General features: G+C 56.3%; 1 protein-coding gene across 3 annotated transcripts; it reads right to left on the bottom strand.

Moving 5' to 3' along the window:
- Positions 1-1,810: 1,810 nt before the first annotated feature.
- On the bottom strand, positions 1,811-17,782 carry FTCD (formimidoyltransferase cyclodeaminase). Of its 3 annotated transcripts, none has more exons than XM_074264499.1 (14): positions 17,616-17,782; positions 16,103-16,286; positions 13,986-14,114; positions 13,051-13,139; positions 10,991-11,170; positions 9,892-10,029; positions 9,566-9,697; positions 9,064-9,125; positions 7,879-8,030; positions 6,089-6,276; positions 5,271-5,314; positions 4,828-4,966; positions 3,569-3,664; positions 1,811-2,019 (listed from the first exon to the last, which is right to left on the bottom strand). In XM_074264499.1, exons 1-14 carry the CDS (start codon positions 17,667-17,669, stop codon positions 1,933-1,935), a joined length of 1,674 nt encoding a protein of 557 aa, XP_074120600.1. In that variant the 5' UTR covers positions 17,670-17,782; the 3' UTR covers positions 1,811-1,932. The 3 variants fall into 3 exon arrangements, with proteins under 3 accessions (XP_074120600.1, XP_074120602.1, XP_074120601.1); XM_074264501.1 differs by having other exon boundaries at positions 5,271-5,310; positions 6,085-6,250; positions 7,901-8,030; XM_074264500.1 differs by having other exon boundaries at positions 6,089-6,250; positions 7,901-8,030.
- Positions 17,783-18,759: the final 977 nt, after the last annotated feature.

Raw genomic sequence — 18,759 nt, 5'->3', positions numbered from 1 at the left:
CTCCTTCCCATGTAAGCCCCCCCAATACTGCCTCAAGGCTCCCCAGACTGGAGTGCTCCCACGGCCCCTCTGCTCCTCCCCACTTTTCCCCAGAGGCACACACGAAATCCAGGAGTACCTGGGTCCCCTCGCCAAAGTGATGGGAGCCGAGGCCAAGGGCAGGAGGCGAAGCTTCCTGCTCCAAGGTCGGCCTCCCTTAAATGCCGGGGCTGGCCTCTGGAGGCAGCTTAGCCCGGCCAATGGGAAGCCTCGGAAAAGCCCGGACTCCAGGGTGCCCTTGGCCCAGGAGGGCGAGGACCAGCAGCCCCGGGCCGCGCCTCCGCTGACGCCAGGAGAGCTGCGTGCCAGGGGGACCGACACCCTGGGCCCACAGGGCTTCTGATAAGGAGTGACTCACGCCCTGGGCGGGGTGCCCGAGACACAGTGGGCAGAAGTGGGCAGCTCTGGCATGGGGGGCAGGCTTCTCAGGACCGGAGGCTCAAGTGGAGAGGAGAGGGCCAGCTGGGGCTGGGGAGGGGAGCTCAGGCAGGACCCAGGAAGGGGGCAGGGCGTTCTGGGCTGGAGTACGGCACAGATGGGAGACGGGGGCAAGGGCCCTCCCCGTCACGTGAAGGGGCTTCCCCTGATGATTGCCAAGGTCCTGCCCAGTCCCGGCCCGGGCCCACTCGGGCTCCCACACAGGCCCCAGGAGGCTTGCTGCCCCCCCCCCGCCCCCCCTTCAATATGAATCCCTTGTCTTTCCGCCATCATGTCTCTCCCAAAGATGAACAAATCAGGGCAAGGAGGCCCCAAAGTGGGCAGCAGGGCCCCGGCCGAACCCAGGGGCTCCATTCTGCCTCAGCAGCCCACAGCAGGGGGGGGGGGGGGGAGGCAGAGGCTCCGTGAGGGCAGGGACGGTCATCCTCTGGCCCCCAGCCCCTGCGCACAGTAGGGTCTTCCCCATGCTCCCTTTTCATTCTTTATTCCAATTAGCAGCAGTTCGAGTTCAGCCCGGGGGCCTGTGTGAGCCAGGGCGGTCCGAGGCCAGTGAGCCCCGGGCAGTCACAGCCCATGATGACCCGGGCACTATGAAGCAGAGCCCCTGCTCCTCCTCCCCTCAGCCGCGCCCCAAGTGTAGACAAGGAGCAGGGGAGCCTCCCAGCTGGCCCGGAGGCTAAGGATCGGCCCCTCTTGGGCACGAGACCAGCCTCACAGGGCCTAGAGGTCTGGGGGGAGCTAGGGCCTCCTCCCTGGGGCCCCTGGGGGAGACACTCCCTGTGGGGGGTGAGTCACCAGGTCAGCCTCTGGCCGGTCCCACCCCCTCCTCAGGGCGAGTCTCCCTCAGAGGTCAGTGCCCTCGCCTGGAAACCGGGCCCTGCTGGGACCGCTGCGCCCAGGAAATCCGCTTTTGTGTGAAGGTGACCCCGGGGCGGCGCTGAGGGCGACTCCCCCAGAATGGTCCGAGTGCCTGGACTTGTGCTGGGACGGGGGTGAGCCAGAGGGAAAGGCTCCGGGAGGGCCCTGGGTCCGACCCTCTTGGACTACACAAGGGGCAACTGAGGTCCAGGAGGGTGGAGGTGGGGGAGAAGGAGGAGAAAGAGGAGGAGGGGGAGAGGAGGAGGGGGAGAGGAGGAAGAGGAACGAGAGGAAAGAAGTGGGAGGTGGGAGAGAGATGGGAGATTGGAGGAAGAGGAGGGAGAGGAAGAAGAGGAAGGAAGTGGGAGGGAGTGGGGGAAAAGAGGAGGGGGGAGAGAGCAGGAAGAAGGCAGTGGCGTCTTTTGGATCTTCAGAAGTCTTTACCGATGCTTTAAACACTTTAAAAAGAGCAGAGTTTCAGGGTGGGCTCTGCGGAGCCCCTTTATTTTTAAGCCCCCCTCCCCTGGTGTGGGGGGAAAGCTGAGGGCCGCTCCTGGCGCAGGGCCAGGCATTCGTGGCTGGCGGGCAGCATGGCTCTCACTCTGTCCGGGATGCCAGGGACTCCAGCACGGAGGCAGCGCTGCTCTGAGCTTCCTCCAGGAGGTGAGAAATGTTTGCGTGCATCTGGACGGGATAAATTAAGCCATTTTCAGAAACAAGTTAACATAAAAAAGAAAACAAAAAGGAATCCCAGCAGCCCAGAATGGGAGGAAGGAAGGGAGCCGGCACTGGAGGGAGGGCGGCCACGGGCCTGGAAGCCGGCCTCGGCACTGGTGGGATGGGCACCCGGCCCCCCACGATGCCAGGGCCACCCTCCCCATCTTTCCTCGGCTCGTCCAGAGCTGGGACATTAGCAGGGGCTCCGTCCCAAGTCCCGGGCGGGGGAGGGCAGCGAGCAAGCCAGAGGTGAGACAGAAGGGGGCAAGAGGCCCGGGGCATCAGGACCGTGGGCCGGCTCCAGGCTCCTCTGGGCTGTGCAGGGAGAGACCCTCGGGCGCCCTCAGTGCCCCGCCCACCACGGGACTGCGCAAGGAGCAGCGACCATTGGACCATCTGAGGAGCGCCCAGAAGCGCCCAGGGACGTGTTGGAGTAACTGAAGGTGAAGGAGTTTCCAGGCCCCAAACCCTGACCTGGGATGGGGAAGGGGAGGACTGGGGGGTGGGGAGAAGGTTCGGCCTCAGGGAGCTTCCCCCCCCCCTCAGCTCACACATGAAGGGGGGTCCTGAGCATGGAAGAGGGTGTCCCACAGGGGCTCACTGGAGGATTGGGGGGAACCAGGACAGGCTTCCCGGAGGAGGCAACGCCCAGAGCGAGCGCTGAAGGAAACCGAGGAGCCTCCAAGGGGAGGGGGGGAGGCTGGATCTGGAGTCCAGGAGGTGGGGACATTAGAATGTCTAATGTCCCTCTGGGGCTCCCTTCCCATGTGACATGAGGCGGGCCACAGCCAGGCTGGGAGGGAGCTCGCCCACCTCCAAATCTGAGGCCTGTTCCCTCTAGTGGGCACAGGGGCAGCATGGCACAGAATTCTGGGCACCAGCAGGCCATTTGGTACCGAGAACCCCCTGCCAGCTGGGATCCACAAGCCTGGGGAGCGGGCTGGCACGCGAGGGCAGAGGCCCGGCACTGCCCCGTGGCAGGGGAGCTCCTGGCTGGCAGGCCCTTCTCCAAGGCTCCTGCACCTTGGGGCCCCCAGGACAGGCTGGGGGGGTGTGAAGGACAGAGAAGGGAGCAGCCCAAGGCTGGGCCCCTCTGCTTGGGGTGACTGCCACCGGGCCCTTCCCCTGGGGGGCGCTCCCTGCATGGACCACTTGCTCCCCCTCGCCGTCCCCCAAAGGCTGGATGACCCTTACTGAGGACCGGAGGTGGGAGGGAGCATCAGTCGCTGGACAAGGACTCCTTCACTGGGTGCAGGAGCCCCAGAAAAAAGCACATCCCCCCAGGACAGCTGTGGGCTAGCTCCCAGCTCAAAGGCCGGAAGTGAGGTGCAGACTCAGTGTCCCCGGGAGGAGAAAGCCATTACCCAGGGCTCCTGGGGGGGGGGCTGGGAGCCAGGAAAGGGAAGGACCCCCCACATCTGGAGAACAGGACCTGAGGTTTCTGCCCTCTCATTCCCAGAATCCCTCGTTGCAGGCCCCGATCAGCCTGAGGGAGGGGCCTGGCCCCACTTCCTACCTGGGCCCGAAAGCGCTCATCACTGACATCCTTTAAATTGATGAGGACATTGAAGTAGGCGCCCCAAACGCCCGTCTCCAGCGCCTTGGCCGCCACCTGCAACAGGGCACAGAGGCGTCCTGGAACCCCGGGCCTTCTCCTCTCCCTCCGGGGCCCGGCCCTGCTCCTGGCAAGCCCCTCTCTGGGCCCGGCTTCTTCATCCACAAAACGGACACACTCCTGGAGGGGCAGCGGGGCTTCCGGAGCCTGCTCCTGCTCCCACCCAGAAGGGCCCGGCCCTTGGGGCACATTGGTCGGCGCTCTTTGTCCCTCTGCTCCCAAGGATGCTTGTTTGGCTGCGTCTCAGCTCCAGCCTCAATGGCATCATGGGGTGGGGGGGAAGAACTACCCAGGCAGCCCTTTGGGCTCAGGGGGCTCCGCCGGCCCCTCACTATGATTTGCAGAGGCTCGGGGCCCCCTTTTTGGGGCATTCCCCAATTCATTTGACGCAGGTCCCTAAAGAGCCCAGAGCCAGGCTGCAGGGTTCCTAAGTCTGGTTTTCCACTGCTCAGGCCTCTGGTCTGGACACCGCTGCAGCCCTAATCCCCGCCCCCCCCCCCACACACACACAGGCTCGCACCCGGGGCCGGGGGGCCGGCCAGCACTGACTTCGGCTGCCTGGGAAAGCTCTCCAGCCACTCTTCCTGGCCCAACGTCCCAGTGCAGGCCTGAAATGTCCAGAGCTTCCTGGGCCCTCCAGGGCTTCTAGTCCCTGCTGAAGTCTTTGGTACCAGCCCAGGACAGGGGCGCTGATTTTCCCACATGGCTTCTGGGGGGGCCTGGACTCTCAGGGGGTATCAGCAGCCAGACTCAAGTCTGGCAGCTCCCACCAAGCCGGGGGGGCCTCGGGGTACGGGAACCTTCTCCGGACGACAGTCCAGGGCTCTGGCCACCTGACGGAGTGTGGCCATTTTGGGCAGCCATCCCTGGGCCATCTCCATCTACATGCCACAGGGAGCTGAGTCTCTCCCTGGTCCCTTCCAGTTCTACACCTAGAACCCTCCAAACTCCCTCACCGTGTGACTACCTTGGATTTCATTCACCCATCTCAACAAAGTCCCGAGGCGGCTGACTTGCCCTCGGCCCCGGGCAGCTTATGGCAAAGCCCGGCCAGAGGTGTTTGGGACTGAAGGGGACCCAGGAGGCCCTGGCAGAGCTTCGCCCCTTCCCCATGATGTCTCCTCGGGGATACGAGGGGGAGCTCTGCTCCCAGGCACTACCTGCAGGTCCGATTTGCACGAGAAGTTCCCGTAGCGTGCCATCTCCTTCACGCTGGGCCACAGGGCATTCACCTTCTGTGCCAGACCCAAGGGGACGCCAACGGCCTTTTTGAGTCCTTCCTGCATGGCAGCAGAGCGCCTGGAGAGAAAGAGGGCAGCCATGTCATCACCAGCCTGCATCTGAGCCACGGAAGGGTGGCTACTGTCTGCCCAGGATCTGTTTTCCCAAAGCTCTGCAGACGGAGAACCCAGTCTCTTGGGAAAGGGCTCTTCCCCTTACAATGATTTGGCAAGAACTCTAAGTCTCTGCCAGGATGTCGATCTCGCTCAGGTCATGGAACTCTAAAAGTTGGGGAGAAACCCTTCCCTCGTTGCCTGTGTCTCCCCACCAGTTCCCAGCAGATTCCCAGCCGTCTCCCCAGAATGGGAATCGCTGTACCCACCTTTCCTTCTCCTCAGGCGTGTTTTTGGGCATCTTCATCGCTTCCTGAAAAGAGACAAACCCCATGAAAGCAGTGGGTCACTCAGCCTTCCAGCTGGCAGGTGGTACCAGGCCTGGTGGGCGCCAAGCACTCCACCGAATCTTGAGCCCCTGCCTCTAGGGCCTGTGCTGTGGCAGAAGAGAAAATTCTGGGGGGGGGGTAATCAGGAACAACCTCGTGACCAACTGCGGAATGGCCCCAGCCAACCCTGGGGGGAAGGGGCTCAGCTCATGGTGGAGAGTGGACAAGACCCCATCATTTAAAAGAGAATGATGCCCATTTTACTGATGGGAAAAGTAACAACTCCAGGGGGGCTCCAGGAATGGGGCTGCTGCAGACAAGCTGGATCAGGTAGATTGATTAGGGAAAGAATTCCAGACGCCAGGCAGGCCCCCAGGCAGCACAGCCAGGAGGAGTCAATAAGGCCTGAGAAACCACCTAGGGGGGTGCAAAGGATACTGGGAACTTGGGAAAACCCCTGATTCAGGATCACTTTCTGGCCTGACCAGGAAGCTATGGCCAAAACACTCCCAGCCTGGGTCTCAGGCCTAGAGCACTGGCTCTGCATTCTGAGGAGCTTGACCTGGGTCTCAGCTCTGGCTGGTCGCCCACATGAGCTCTCTGGTCAGTGAAAGGAGACCTCGGCCCTCCACTCCAGCTCTTATTCTCTCTAGCCCAAAGCCCTTTCCCATTATCACCCAGGATGCCCGGCGCTTCCCAGGGGCTGAATGAAGCCTCTCCCTTAAGTCCAAAGACTACTCCCAGGAGGTGTCACTTGCCATGTAGCCATTGAAGGCCTCTGAGTCCGTGTCCACCATCACCAGCAGCTCTTTCATTGCTTGATGAAAAGGGGGGATGAGCCTCCTCATGGCTGGGTCCAGGTGCTCAAACTGCCGCTTGCCATAGGTCATCAGCCCCACCATGGAGCCCAGTGCCGCCCCCTGAGAAGAGACGTGGCCTTTACCCACTGCTTTCCTTCTTTCTACTAGCCCATTTTCCTTTCACCATGTGGGGCTTAAGTAATGGAGGTAGGGAAGGTCCAACAAAGACCGGAAGCTAGAGCCAGCTGGACCTTGGTAGGTGGTCCTCAGGAAACACCCAATGTAGAGTTTGGGAGGATCGCCTCTCTGCAGCTAAGGCTAAAGTGCAGCCTCCAAAGCCTAATGAAAAGGAGATTAATTTGGGGTCTGATGTAGAGGCGACTCCTCCCTAGGCTAGTGTGCTGCTAGAAAATCAGTCAATTTCTCCCAAAAAAGACCCACACCAATTTTTTTTTATTTCATTGGTCTCAGGAACTCCTAAATGAGGAAAACCCTCCATTGAAATAGATCAGCACTCCCTCTGTGACTTAGAATCTAGGTCCCAGAGCCTTGAGAAGAAGTTGGCCCAGTGTTAAGAAGAAAAATTTGCACCTGGAGCTGTCTTCTTGCTCTCTATCCACCAGCCTCCCCCGCCCAAAACAATTTAAAATAAAAATATATAGAAACTGATATAGAAACAGATATAGATATAGAAACTGATATAGAAACAGATATAGATATATAGAAACAGATATAGATATAGAAACTGATATAGGAACAGATATAGATATAGATATAGAAACAGATATAGTTATAGAAACTGATATAGAAACAGATATAGATATAGAAACTGATATAGAAACAGATATAGATATAGAAACTGATATAGAAACAGATATAGATATATAGAAACAGATATAGATATAGAAACTGATATAGAAACAGATATATAGATATATAGAAACAGATATATAAAAACTGATATCGAAACAGATATAGATATAGAAACAGATATATAGAAACTGATAAAGATATAGATATAAAAATTGATATAGAAACAGATATAGATATAGAAACTGATATAGAAACAGATATAGAAACTGATATAGAAACAGATATAGATATATAGAAACAGATATAGATATAGAAATGGATATAGAAACATATAGATATAGATATAGAAACAGATATAGATATAGATATAGAAACTGATATAGATATAGATATAAAAATTGATATAGAAACAGATATAGATATAGAAACAGATATATAGATACAGAAACAGATAGATATATAGCAACTGATATAGAAACAGATATATAGACCCATCCAGGCAGGCCGTCCATCTTGGGATAGCTTCTAACCCCAGGCAGTTTCCAACACCAATGTAATCTCAGGCTTGGTCCCCATACTTTGCTCTTGTATTTATTTGAAGAAATTGGCTTATTTTCCAGTAGATCACAAGCCCCATGACAAATGTCACTTAAAGATTACCCAGAGGGAGATCACCAGATTGGTTGCTCTGACTAGGAGTCACAAGGGTATGGGTTAGCTCTGGGGGAACCAGGAAGGCTTTAGGGAGGAGGACACTTCAAGGCCCATGAAGGCAGGGATGTCACCCTCACCGAAACGTCCTAATCTTCCTTCTGAAGCACCCCAAGGGGCCTAATAACTATTTGCTGAATTGGATTGAGCCAGAAGGCTAACCAAGGTGGGACGACCACTCCAGGGAGCAGTCAGTGTATGAGTGGAAGAAAGTCAGGTCCGGCCCGCAGCCAGGGAACTCTTTACCATGGCGGCCACAGCTGCAGCCACAGAGCCACCCCCAGGAGCTGCAGAACGGGCCCCGACATCATGGACAAAAGCACAAAGTGACTTGGAGACCAGGCTCCCGCTCACAGCACCATCCTGAACCATGTACCTAAGGGCCAAGAGGCAAGAGGAAAGTGAGGGCCCAATATACACCATGGAAGCATTTGTGTCCCCGTAGTGAACTACTTGGTACACAGTGGGTGCTTAATCATGCTCACTGACTGGCCACTGAAGTAACACTTAGGGAAGTAAAGGCTGCTGGGACCTCCTCCCACCCCCTTTTCAGGAGGGAAAGTCCTGCCCAAACACCAAGAGCGAGCTGGTCCCAAGGCATCCAGCCTGGAAGGCACATCCCCCTCACAGTGGAGGCCTTTTGTCCAGGGTCACATGGCTCGAACCCCGCATCTGGACATCCCAACTCAACCCTGGAAGGGCAGGGGGTGCAGAGGAGCCACAGGGAATGTGCGCTCCATCAACAGCTCTGGCCCTGGCTCTCCTCCAGGCACCCTGTGAGCTAGGTGCTATCTCCCACCCATCCTCATCCCCATCTAACAGAGGAGAGATGGCCAGCACAAAGCCCACAGAAATGAGCTAGGGCCCCAGGACTCCCTCCCCTGCCGAGCCGCCCTGGGGAGCACTGTGCTTCGCTCCCTGAAGGCGATGGCAACTGAATCAGCATGAGCCACCACAGAGGGAGCATGTAGCTGGGAGCACTCAGTGCCCTCCCTGTGCCCAGCCCTAAGCTCAGGGTGCAGACCCTGAGCCAGCAGCCTCGGAAGGGGCCATTGGGCTGCTGCTGCGGGCATCCAGGGAGCACGTGGATGGTGACCTCTAGGAGGCAGAACCCTCTCTCAGGGATGGGGAGCGGCTCCTGCAGAGCCCAACATGGGCCAGAGGACCCAGGCTGCTCCGATGGCTGGGCCTCCATGGGGAAGCTCAGACAGATCACCTCCCTCCCCATCTCAGTCCCCTTCTTTGTAAAACTAGGCTCTATGATGTCACAAAGTCATTTAACTGGCTGGCCCACAAAATGTGGGGAGGCCAGAGGGTCGACGCCAACTCTGGGCCGGCCCACGGGTTACGCCTACAAAGGATGTCAGGGCCTTCCCCCCAGCTCTAGCATGTGAGATGGGGCTCCTCACTCAATGATGCGCTCCTTTGGATGAAAGGGGGCCAAGGAGTCCAGGCCCAATCGGTTCACCACCTGAAATGATAAGAGACCACACAGAGCCGCCCTGTTAACCGAGGGAGAGCACAAGATCTCAGGGGCCCCCAAACCAGGCGTCCCCAGGGGCTGAGGAGGGGTACAGAATGAGAGGAAAGACTTCAGGCCCAGGGACAAGGGGGAGGGGGGCAAGGGGTTCATTTAGGCTCCTCGTTTGGACGAGCTGTGGGGCCATGGAAAGGCCGGGTCCCTTCACTGGGATAGAAGCACTGCCTGGAAGGGCCTGTCCACCATTAACACTAAGGATGTATCTAACCCCATATTCTGGGCTAGGAGCTAGAAACCTGGGTGTTGGCCAGGCTCTGATCCTGACTCCACGACCCCCACCCAGCTTATAGCAAAAGGCAGTGGCTAGAACCGCCCCCCCCCTTTCCCAGGAGTCTGTGGCTCACGCTAAACCCAGCCAGGATGTGGCCTACCAGACGGATTTTGTGCTCCTCCTCCAGAATGAAGAGGCTTTCCTCCTTGCAGTAAAACTCTGCCGCATCGAGCAGGGCCTTCAGAGGGACCAGGCCCACCAGCTGAGAGCCCACAACCGGCAGGTTCAGCTCCTGGCAGGCCAGAAGGAAAATGTGTCAGCAAGGCACTGCCAAGGCTCAGAGGGCCCGCACTGGCCCCCTGCAAGGGACAGCCAGCTGCGCCAACTTTGGGGCTCCCCTGGGAGGCAATGGACAGCCATCTGTGCCAAGTTTGGAGCTCACTTGCACGGCAATAGGCAGGCAGCTGTGCCAAGTTTGGGGCTCACCTGGGCATCTTTGCAGGTCTCCTCATACACAGTATGGAGGGCAGTGATTTCAAAATCCAGAAGGTTGGTGGACACCTGGGCAATGTTCTTCTCATCCAGATACCAGCCTATGGCCTGAACCTTTCTCAGCCGCCCAGGCTACAAAAGGAAAGCTGTTTCACAAATTCTAGGCGGGCCCCTCTCCTTGCTGTCTAGAAGGTCTGGCTGTGATAAATCCACTTCCTTTCTCTTATTACTGAGCCCAGGGACTTTTCCACCACAGGGCTGCTTCCTTGTCCCTTTCCGAGAGGCCGTTTGGATCGGATGGTTTGGCCCTGACCTGCTTTGTACAAAAGTACCTGATGGGCTTTTGGCACAGGCAGGACGTGGGTGTACAGAGCAAAAGGCAGACAAGAGAGGCGCATGTCAGTGCACAAAACAGATGCATGGCATTCCCAGGGCAAAAAACTGAAGAAAGGCTTCATTATTTACTAAATATTGTTGAAGAAATTGGATCAAATATGGAGGAAAAGAAAATGTAGATTTCAATATTAGGTCATAGACTATCACAAATTCCAGCCTGGATCTCAGCAGATTTAAGTATTAAAAAAGGGAATAGTGCAGTAGCCAACCCCCACCCATCCCTGTGCTACCCTTGACCTTGGGGCTAAGGGAGTTTGGATCAGTCACAGATTGGGCAAAATGAGCCATACCAACTCATTCATCCCGTCCCTCGCATGCCCTAACTTCCGACAAGCATCCTCCCCTTTCTATGTCTAACAAGAATGCTCTTCTCCTTCATATTGATCATTGAGCTAGGGAGATGGAAAGGGCCCCAAAAGCTGCCTAGTTCAGACCCTAATTTTACTCTTTATTAAACTGAGGCCCAGAGAGGGGTGACCCTGCCCCACAGTTACACAGCTAGCTACCAAAAGAGCCTGGACTAGGAGGGTGTTCCAGGTCCCCAGGAGGGTCCCCAGCCAGGATTATTTTCAGCATTCCCACAGCCTCTCCTCTGTAGGCCGAATGCCGAATGCCATCATGGCAACCTTCCTGAGGTTCTGCTGCTCTTCAGGTAGGATTCTGTGAAGCTCCACTGAGGTCCCTTAAATCCCCTCACCTGATCCTTCCCCCGTCCCTGCTCCCGGATATTCAGGGCAATCCGATGGGCCTGCTCCTTGGTGCAGATAAGGTTGATATTGAACGCGATGAGGAACTTCCGGGCCCCCGTAACGGTGGCTCCCCAGCTGGGCACAAAGGTGCTGGGACCAAAATCAGGAGCCCACTCAGCCTTCATGAGCTGTAAGGACAAAGTGCATTGGAGTGCAGGAACCCAGCATTGTAAGAGGGCCTGAGTTTGGGGAGTGGGTGTGGACCTATGTGTCTATCAGCCACAAAATCTTAGGACATGCCTCTGGAAACCAGGCTTCGCCCTGCTCACCTCACCCCTGCCCGTCCCTCTCCACATGCCTTTTAGGATCTGAGCATTCTTCCAAGCACACAAAGGGCAGGTCTTTCCAGACCCCAAAGCGATAGGGCTCAGGAGACCAAGCAAGCCAAGGACCCAGAGAGTCAGAGCTGGAGCCAAAAAACCCCCATTTTACATATGAGGAAACTTAGGCTCAGAGAGGGAAGGATTAGCCCAAGACCACTCAGGCAAAAGTAGCATAAGTGAGATTGCAGTTTAATTCCCCTGGTTCCCACCCCAGGACTCTGGTCAAGCTCCTATGAGCTAATATCAGGAGAACACGGGAGACTAGTTGGTCCTTCAGGTTCCTTCACAGACCTAAGATGATGCAGTTCTGCAATTCTGTCCCCCACCCATGACTCTCTCTCCCTGCCTCCTCTTTCTCTGTCTCAGAAGTTATTCTCTTTCCCCCAAAATCCTGCTCCTCTTACCTTCCCCATCCTCCCAGGCCCTGAGGCTCACCACCTAGGACTCATCCTGGACTGTCTCATTGCCCCCATGTGGTGCCAAGGCCTGTCAATTTCATTTCTGGAACATCTCTTGTGGATTTCAGCTCTGTAGCATCTTTGTAGATTCCAGCTTTGCCCTATCTCTTGCCAATTTCACCTTTCTACATTTGATTCATCTCTGAAACATTTCTTGTGGACTCCAGGTCTGTAGCATTTCTGTAGATTTAACTATTGCAATATCTCCTATCAATTCCACCTTTGTCTTGTCAGTTTCACATTCCATGTCTGATTTCATCTCTGAACTATCTCTTGTGGATTTCAGCTCTGTAGCAATATCTCTTTTCAATTTCACCTTTCCACATTTGATTCATCTCTGAAACATTTCTTGTGGATTTCAGCTCTAAAGCATCTCTGTAGATTTCACTTTTACAACATCTATTGATTTCACCTTTGCATTTCTCTTGTCAATTTCACCTTCTATGTTTTTGATTTCAGATCTGTAACATCTTTGTAGATTTCAGCTCTGTAGCAACATCTCTTGTTGATTTCACCCTGGCACATCTTTCCGAAGCATCTTCTCTAGCTCTGTCCACATCCTGGTCCAAGCTCTCAATACCTCATATTTTCACTGGGGCAACTGCCTCCCTCATCTCTCTCCCCTGTAATACAGCCTCCCCTGCCCTCTAGAGTGAGCTCCCTAAAGCACCAGTCTAACTGTTTCATCCCACCCAGCACCTACATACACACTATACACACACACACAAACACACACACACTCAATAAACTTCTATGACTCCCAATGACTTCCAGGATCTGATATCAAATTTCTTGGCTCTTAAAGCCTTTCACAACTTGGTGCCCTCCCATATTTCCAATTTTATTGCCCCCTCCAGGCCTCCTTCATATCCCACACTGTTCTCATATTCTGTGATCCAGGAACACCAGGCCCTGCTCAGTCCCAAATCCCCCCTTCACACCAGCTCTCTCCTTGCCTAAGATGCTCCTCATCAGCAAATCAACACCTGGCCTTCTGCAAAATGCAGTTCAAATCCCATCTTCTGCAAAAGTCATTTCCCATTTCCATGCACTCCAGCTGACGCCTTGACCCTGGTGAGGAGCCCCAGTTTATTTGTATACATCTCATTATTCATAGCTGTTTGTTGTCTCCCTCACTGAACTAATGGGGCACTTAATGTTTGATGACTGTTTCTGAGTCTCAGCTCCATGCTCCCCCCACATACACACAGCCCAGAGGGAACCCACCTTTTCAGGCAGAGCTTCATATTCGCCTGCTCGGATTGCAGGCAATGTCCTCCTCTGTTCCTGCTGAGCCGCTTCTCCATACAAATAAACTGTGGAGACAGAAAGACTGCGGGATAGTGGTCAGACTAGCGGGACACCACTAGAGGGCCTCCTAGCACAGCCTGTGGGATGCCACTAGGGGACCATGTGGGACGATCTAAGCAGACACTGTGAGAGGACCCCATGACAGTGATCAGACTGACTGCATGCCACTAGACCCACTCTCTGGGATGGAGCAGAGATGCAATTCTGTTATCTGCTAGGAAAAAAACAAAAACAAAAACAGGAGATTCAGGAAGAAGAGACTGGAAGCCAGCTTGTGTCTCTCCTTATTTTAAGATGGGGACACCCAGAGGGGTGACTTGATTCAGAGGAGGGTCAGTGACCTAGGGTCCCGCAGTCAGTCAAGTCCAGGACAGGCTTTTTCCATGGCCCCCACAAGATTAAGGAGAAGAAAAAGAGGCTGCCATTGTTAAATGGAATCCAATTCATCTGAGGGAAATGAAGTGGCTAGATCAGCGTGCCTGGTGATGGCCTCCCCTCAGCTTTGACCGAGCTGAAACCAGCTGAAGAAAGGGGAACCGGAACAAAGTACCCAGTTCTTAGCCAAATATAAATTAAAAACCACACACAAAGCACCAAGTTCCCTGTCATTGCCACATTTGGTCCAAAAGATCTAAAACTAAAACCAAAGAGACACAGCAGGGGAGGTGGGAAGATGGATCAGGTCACCATGATCTGTCTGTTCTGAGGAAGGACTCCAGGGTGGGACTGGGACTGAAGGGGAAATGACTTCTAGAGGCCAAATAAGGGCCACTTTTACGTTTTAAGACCCTCCAAACAACAGGTAACAAGCCAGGATGGAGAGCAGACCTCGTCTCCTGCCCCTGACTCACCTGGCACCCCGAGCTCCTGTGACAGCCGCTGGCCAAAGGCATGAGCACATAAAACACACTCGTCCATTGTGACATTTTTCACTGGGATGAAGGGGCAGACATCGAGGGCGCCCATTCGAGGATGTTCACCTATATGTGGAATCAGGATGGAGATGGACAAGGCAATGGGGCAGGGCACGGGTGGAAAAGAGAGGAGGAGAAAGTTAGGATCACAGAAGCACAGAACTGGAGGGGTCTGCTTCCCTACCTCCAGGTGCAGAGGGGAGAGCCACACTGAGATTGGGTCTAGGCTGCCAGACCCAAGACCCATCCTCTTCCCACTCAGGAGATCTGGAATTGAATCTTAGCTTTAGCAATTTTCTGTGTGATTTCCTTTCTCTGTGCCTCAGTTTCCTTATCTATCAAAAGGACAAGGTGACTTCTAGGGTCCCTGAAAGCTTTAGTTCTGCTAAGCTTTCGGAGCATCAGTTGAATCTGTGAGATGGGAGTGATAATCCTGGAACCATCATCTCACAAAGATCTTGTAAAGGATGGGCTTTGCAACGCCTATTCTATTATTATCAGGGTTCGGGTGGAGATGGTCTCAGCAGGAGGAGTTAGCTTTTCATTCATTTCATTTCATTCATTAATTCATCCCCTGTAATGTGCTGTTGTCTCCAGAAGCTGCCAATCGCTCTCTGGGAGATCTGCTGTGTCAACTCAAATCTTTCTGACAGATTCTTCTTCCTGTAGAGAACCGTTGTCTCCAGTTGCTGCCAACTCTGGTCCAGAAGACTGGCTTCCCTCTTTTATTCTCCTAGATAATGGGCGTGGGATAATGCAAGGGCTTCTGGGAAAAATTACTTCAACCAATGAACTTGCTCCTCCCTAAGCATGCAAGCTCCTCCCCAGGAGTTCACAAGTAAAACTCCCAGTCATGGTCAGAACTAGAGAATTGTCAAGTACCGACTTAGCACTTAGTAAGAACCTAATATCTCGTTATCTCATTTGCACTTAGTAAGAACCTAACAATCCCCTCCTACATCCCAAGCACCGTACTAAACACCAGGGGTACAAAGAAAGCGCCCCTGCAGCCCCTGCCATCAAGAAGTTTTTATTGTAATGGAACAGAGGCGGCAAGGACATTCACAGGCTCCGAGAGATTACAGAGTAGATGAAAAGGAGCCCAGCTCCTCTGTCACCTCTGCGGATCAAAGCTACGTCTGGGCAACGGTGGGCGGTGGGGGCATCAGGAAGTTCTGGATTCTGCAGGCTATCTCGTGGTCTGGGATTCCAGGATTGGCTGCCCTTCAGTCCCCAGGGAACGGCAATCTTGTCGTTCTGGGTCCCCAGGGAATGGTGACTTTGTCATTCTCAGGGAACAGAGAGATCCTTCTCAGTCTATTCTTCTCCCCTCCATCACTCCACTCCCCCTGAGACCCAGAGTCAGCATCACCCAGGGGGGACTTTGGAACTTTTCTGTCTGGTGAATATCTCGTGCTCCTCCTCCACTTTTCTCCCCTCCAGCTCCTGCCTGTGGCCTTCTGCCAGGCTAGTGATTAAACAGGCCATGTTTGCTCAGGTTGGCTGTGAAGGCTGGCACAGGGGGAGCTGGCGGCCATTGGTCCTCCCATCCCCACCTTCCCCACACCTCCAGCCCCAATGACGTGCAGTCCAGCAGCCAGGCAGGTGCCAAGCTCACAAATTGTCCAAGAAATCCAGAAACGCCACGATGTGGGGCCCATCCCCCATCGAGCTCGAGCTCCTCTCCCACCCAGAGCCCACAGCTCCAGAGCCCGGAGATCCTGTCTCAGTCCCCGTCCTCCCTGGCCGTCACCTCCCTATTTCTGGGACGCACGAGGGACTGTCCAGCTCTAGGCTCTCGAGTGGAAAGGATGCTCCAGGATGCACCAGCCCTCAGTGGACCAAGGAAGGGGCCCAAGGGCCATGTCCTGACCAAGGGCACACAGGGCACTCGAGGTGGGCCCCTGGCAGGTGAGCAGGAAGAAAGCCAGGAGGGGTTAAGGCCCACAAAGCTGCTGGTAAGATTCAAATCCAGATCTCCCTGACCGGGCCCTAGTGTTCTACCCACTGCACCACATGCTTCCTCCCAGGGTGCCCGGCGTGTACCCTTTCACCTTTGTGTTTGCTCATGTCAATGAGCTGGAAGGCCACACGAGCAGCCTTCAGGGCCCCTTCCACGACATCTTCCGGGGGGCCCACGAAGGTGTACACGGTTCGGTTGGTGGAAGGACCCGCATCCACATCCAGCAAGACGCAGCCTGCCGTCTGGGAGATGGCCCGGGCGATCGCATCGATGACCTGTAAGAGTCGGAGCTCCAGCACAGGCTTCCCCCCTCCTGGGCCTCAGTTTCCCCATAGTGATCTCTTAGCCCCCAAACTGTCACCCTGCGAGGAAGGCTTTGGAGTGCAGCAGGGCCCAGCTCGCCAGAGGGGAACGTCCAGCCGAGAGGCCGGAGGGCCTCGGTGGCTACTGTTAGAGCCATTGGGCCACCCTGCCTCTCATAGGGAGGGCCGGGTCTTCACTTCAACCACACAGGGCAGGATCGAGGGGTGCAGGGGCCCTTTACACGGTGCTATGCATGATCCTTTGACCTCAGAGACCAGCGACTCTCCCCCCAGCCTGGAGGCAAGCAAGCTGAGGTCTAGAGAGGTCACCCTGTGAGCAATGGAGGATTAAGAGTCCTCCCTCCCTCCCTCCCTCTGGCCCGCTCAGCACCAGCCTGTGCCCGCAGTTCATGGGGACACCCCGGAGCCCCCAGGCTTGTCAAGATACAAAGAGCATCAGGCGGGAGAGTCCCCGGCCCGCCAATGGCCGCCATTTCTGGAGCCCAAGGCCAAGGATCCGCATTAACCCCCTGGGGGGGGCAGACCCCGTCTGAGGGGAGATCCCGGCTTGGCGAGGGAGCCTGGCCCAACCCCCCCCCAGAAACACTCCATGAGCCGTGGAGAGACTTTTTAAGTCCCTGCTTGTTTCAGGGAAGCCAATGAGCTGGTCTCTGGTCATTTCTGCCTAGAGCCAGGATACCCCCCCACATCCAACAAGGGGCGGATTTCCCCAGCGGTCCGAGATTCCCTGAGCGGCTGCGGGGGGGGGGGGCAGTCCCACCTCCGGCCCGCATGTGGCCCAGAGAGGCCCTGAGGATGGCCACGTCCCAGGAGGGAGCAGAGTCTCCCAGGGACACGGGCCTTTCCCAGGGCTTTGCTGCCTCTGGAGCCAGGCCCGGCCAGCAGCCCGGGGGGGGGGTGCCCAGGAGGGGGCAGAGTCGGCGTCTGGAGCCCCCACCAGGGAATGGAGCCGGCTCCGGGGCCCGCTTTGTGCCGGGAGGGGCGTGGGCCGTCCAGTCCAAACCACTCATTTTACAAGGGAGGAAACTGAGGTCAGAGAGAGAAAGGGAGGAGCTCCAGGCACAAAACCACAGACTCCAACACATGAAACTAAAAATTGTGGGGTCTCTGAGGACCCCACAGGGGGCCCCCCTTGGCGGAGGAAGTGAAGGCCTGCCCACGTCCTGGGAGCTGGGTGCGAGTCCTCCCACCCCAAGATTTGACCCCACAGCCGGCCAGCAGAGCCCCCTTTCCTCCCCGGGGTCCTCCCGAGCGCCACAGGGAGAAAGCCCAGCCTCTTACCTCTCGGTCGTTCCCCTCAGAGAAGTTGGGGACGCACTCCACCAGCCGCGACATCCCGGAGGGGCCTGGACGTGCCTCGTGGGTCAGACAAGGAGTGGGGCGGCTGAGGGCCGAGTGCGAGCTCTCCCAAGGAGGCCGGGGTCCTTTATACCCAGGACCCGCTAAACTTTACCCGTCCCGTGGCTTCTTATTAACTACCTGAAGCCACAGGGCAGCCGGAGACCGGACTCTTTCCTTGTTCAAACAAGCGAAAGCCACTGGGGGAGGGAAGGGCAGAGACTGTCCCTGGCAGAGCCGGCGCCCTCCCCTCTGGCTGGGTGCGCCCAAGGGGGATGGACCGAGGCCCCCAAAAGGGGATGGACCGAGGCCCCGAAGGGTTCCGGGCCGGCTCCGGGGGGCAGGAGCAGGAGAGGTCTGAGCCACCGAGGCTCCCAGAGAGGGGGGCCAGCTGCCCCTGGGGGGGTCCCTGAGCTTGCTCTGCACCCCAAGCTGGGGCCAAATGTCCGGGGCGGAGTTCAGGGCTCTTGCAGTGCTCACCAGGGCCTGGTCTAAGGAAGGTGCTGGGAACGCTGGCCCCAATCAGTAGCAGAGGCTGAGGGGAGCGCTGCTTGGGGGGCAATGCGGGCCCCAGAAGCTCCCTGCGCCCAGGGACCTCCAGCCAGGCACTGTGGTCCTCACCCCAGGTCTTCCCTAATTATTTTGTTCTTTGTATAACGGTGATGAAAACGGCTCCGAAAGCTCCCGGAGCAGACATTAACCCGCACGCCCACGCTATGCAGGGGATGGGGAAATGGTTAAAGGATTTGCCCAGAATCCCACAGGCGGGGCCTCCCCAGGGCCCCCAGGAACACTTGTGACCAAATCTTGACCGGCCCCTTCCTCATCCAGAATGGGCAGATCCCCCCAGTGGGCGGGGAGAGAGCCGGCTGTGCCCCCTGGGAAGTGCCAGGTGACCGGTCACGGGCATCCACCTCACACGCTGGGCGAGGGAGCAATCTTGCCTGCCAGCGGCCGGCAGTGACCCCGGAGCTCCTGGGCCAGGAAGGGTTGGAACGTGTCCAAAGGGACTCGGGCCACGATGCCCTGGCACCGATGACCGCCCCTCCCCCCAGAGAGACAGTGCCTTCTCCCCAGAACCCGCCTG

Source organism: Sminthopsis crassicaudata, chromosome 4 (genome assembly GCF_048593235.1).
Source record: "Sminthopsis crassicaudata isolate SCR6 chromosome 4, ASM4859323v1, whole genome shotgun sequence".
NCBI classification, from domain to species: domain Eukaryota; kingdom Metazoa; phylum Chordata; class Mammalia; order Dasyuromorphia; family Dasyuridae; genus Sminthopsis; species Sminthopsis crassicaudata.
The sequence above is the reverse complement of the archived record's forward strand: the minus strand, read 5'-3'. Positions and strand labels throughout refer to the sequence as shown.

Bases quoted from the DNA above. Each gene is read 5' to 3' on its own strand.
- FTCD (XM_074264499.1), bottom strand. From the start codon at position 17,669: ATGTCGCGGCTGGTGGAGTGCGTCCCCAACTTCTCTGAGGGGAACGAC. The intron at 10,030-10,990 runs GTGAGGGGATTT...TTCCTTTTGTAG, and splicing joins AGGGACGGGGGAAGGATCAG to CCTGGGCGGCTGAGAAAGGT. The intron at 2,020-3,568 runs GTAGGAAGTGGG...TATCCCGTCCAG, and splicing joins ATGAGCGCTTTCGGGCCCAG to ATGCACGCAAACATTTCTCA.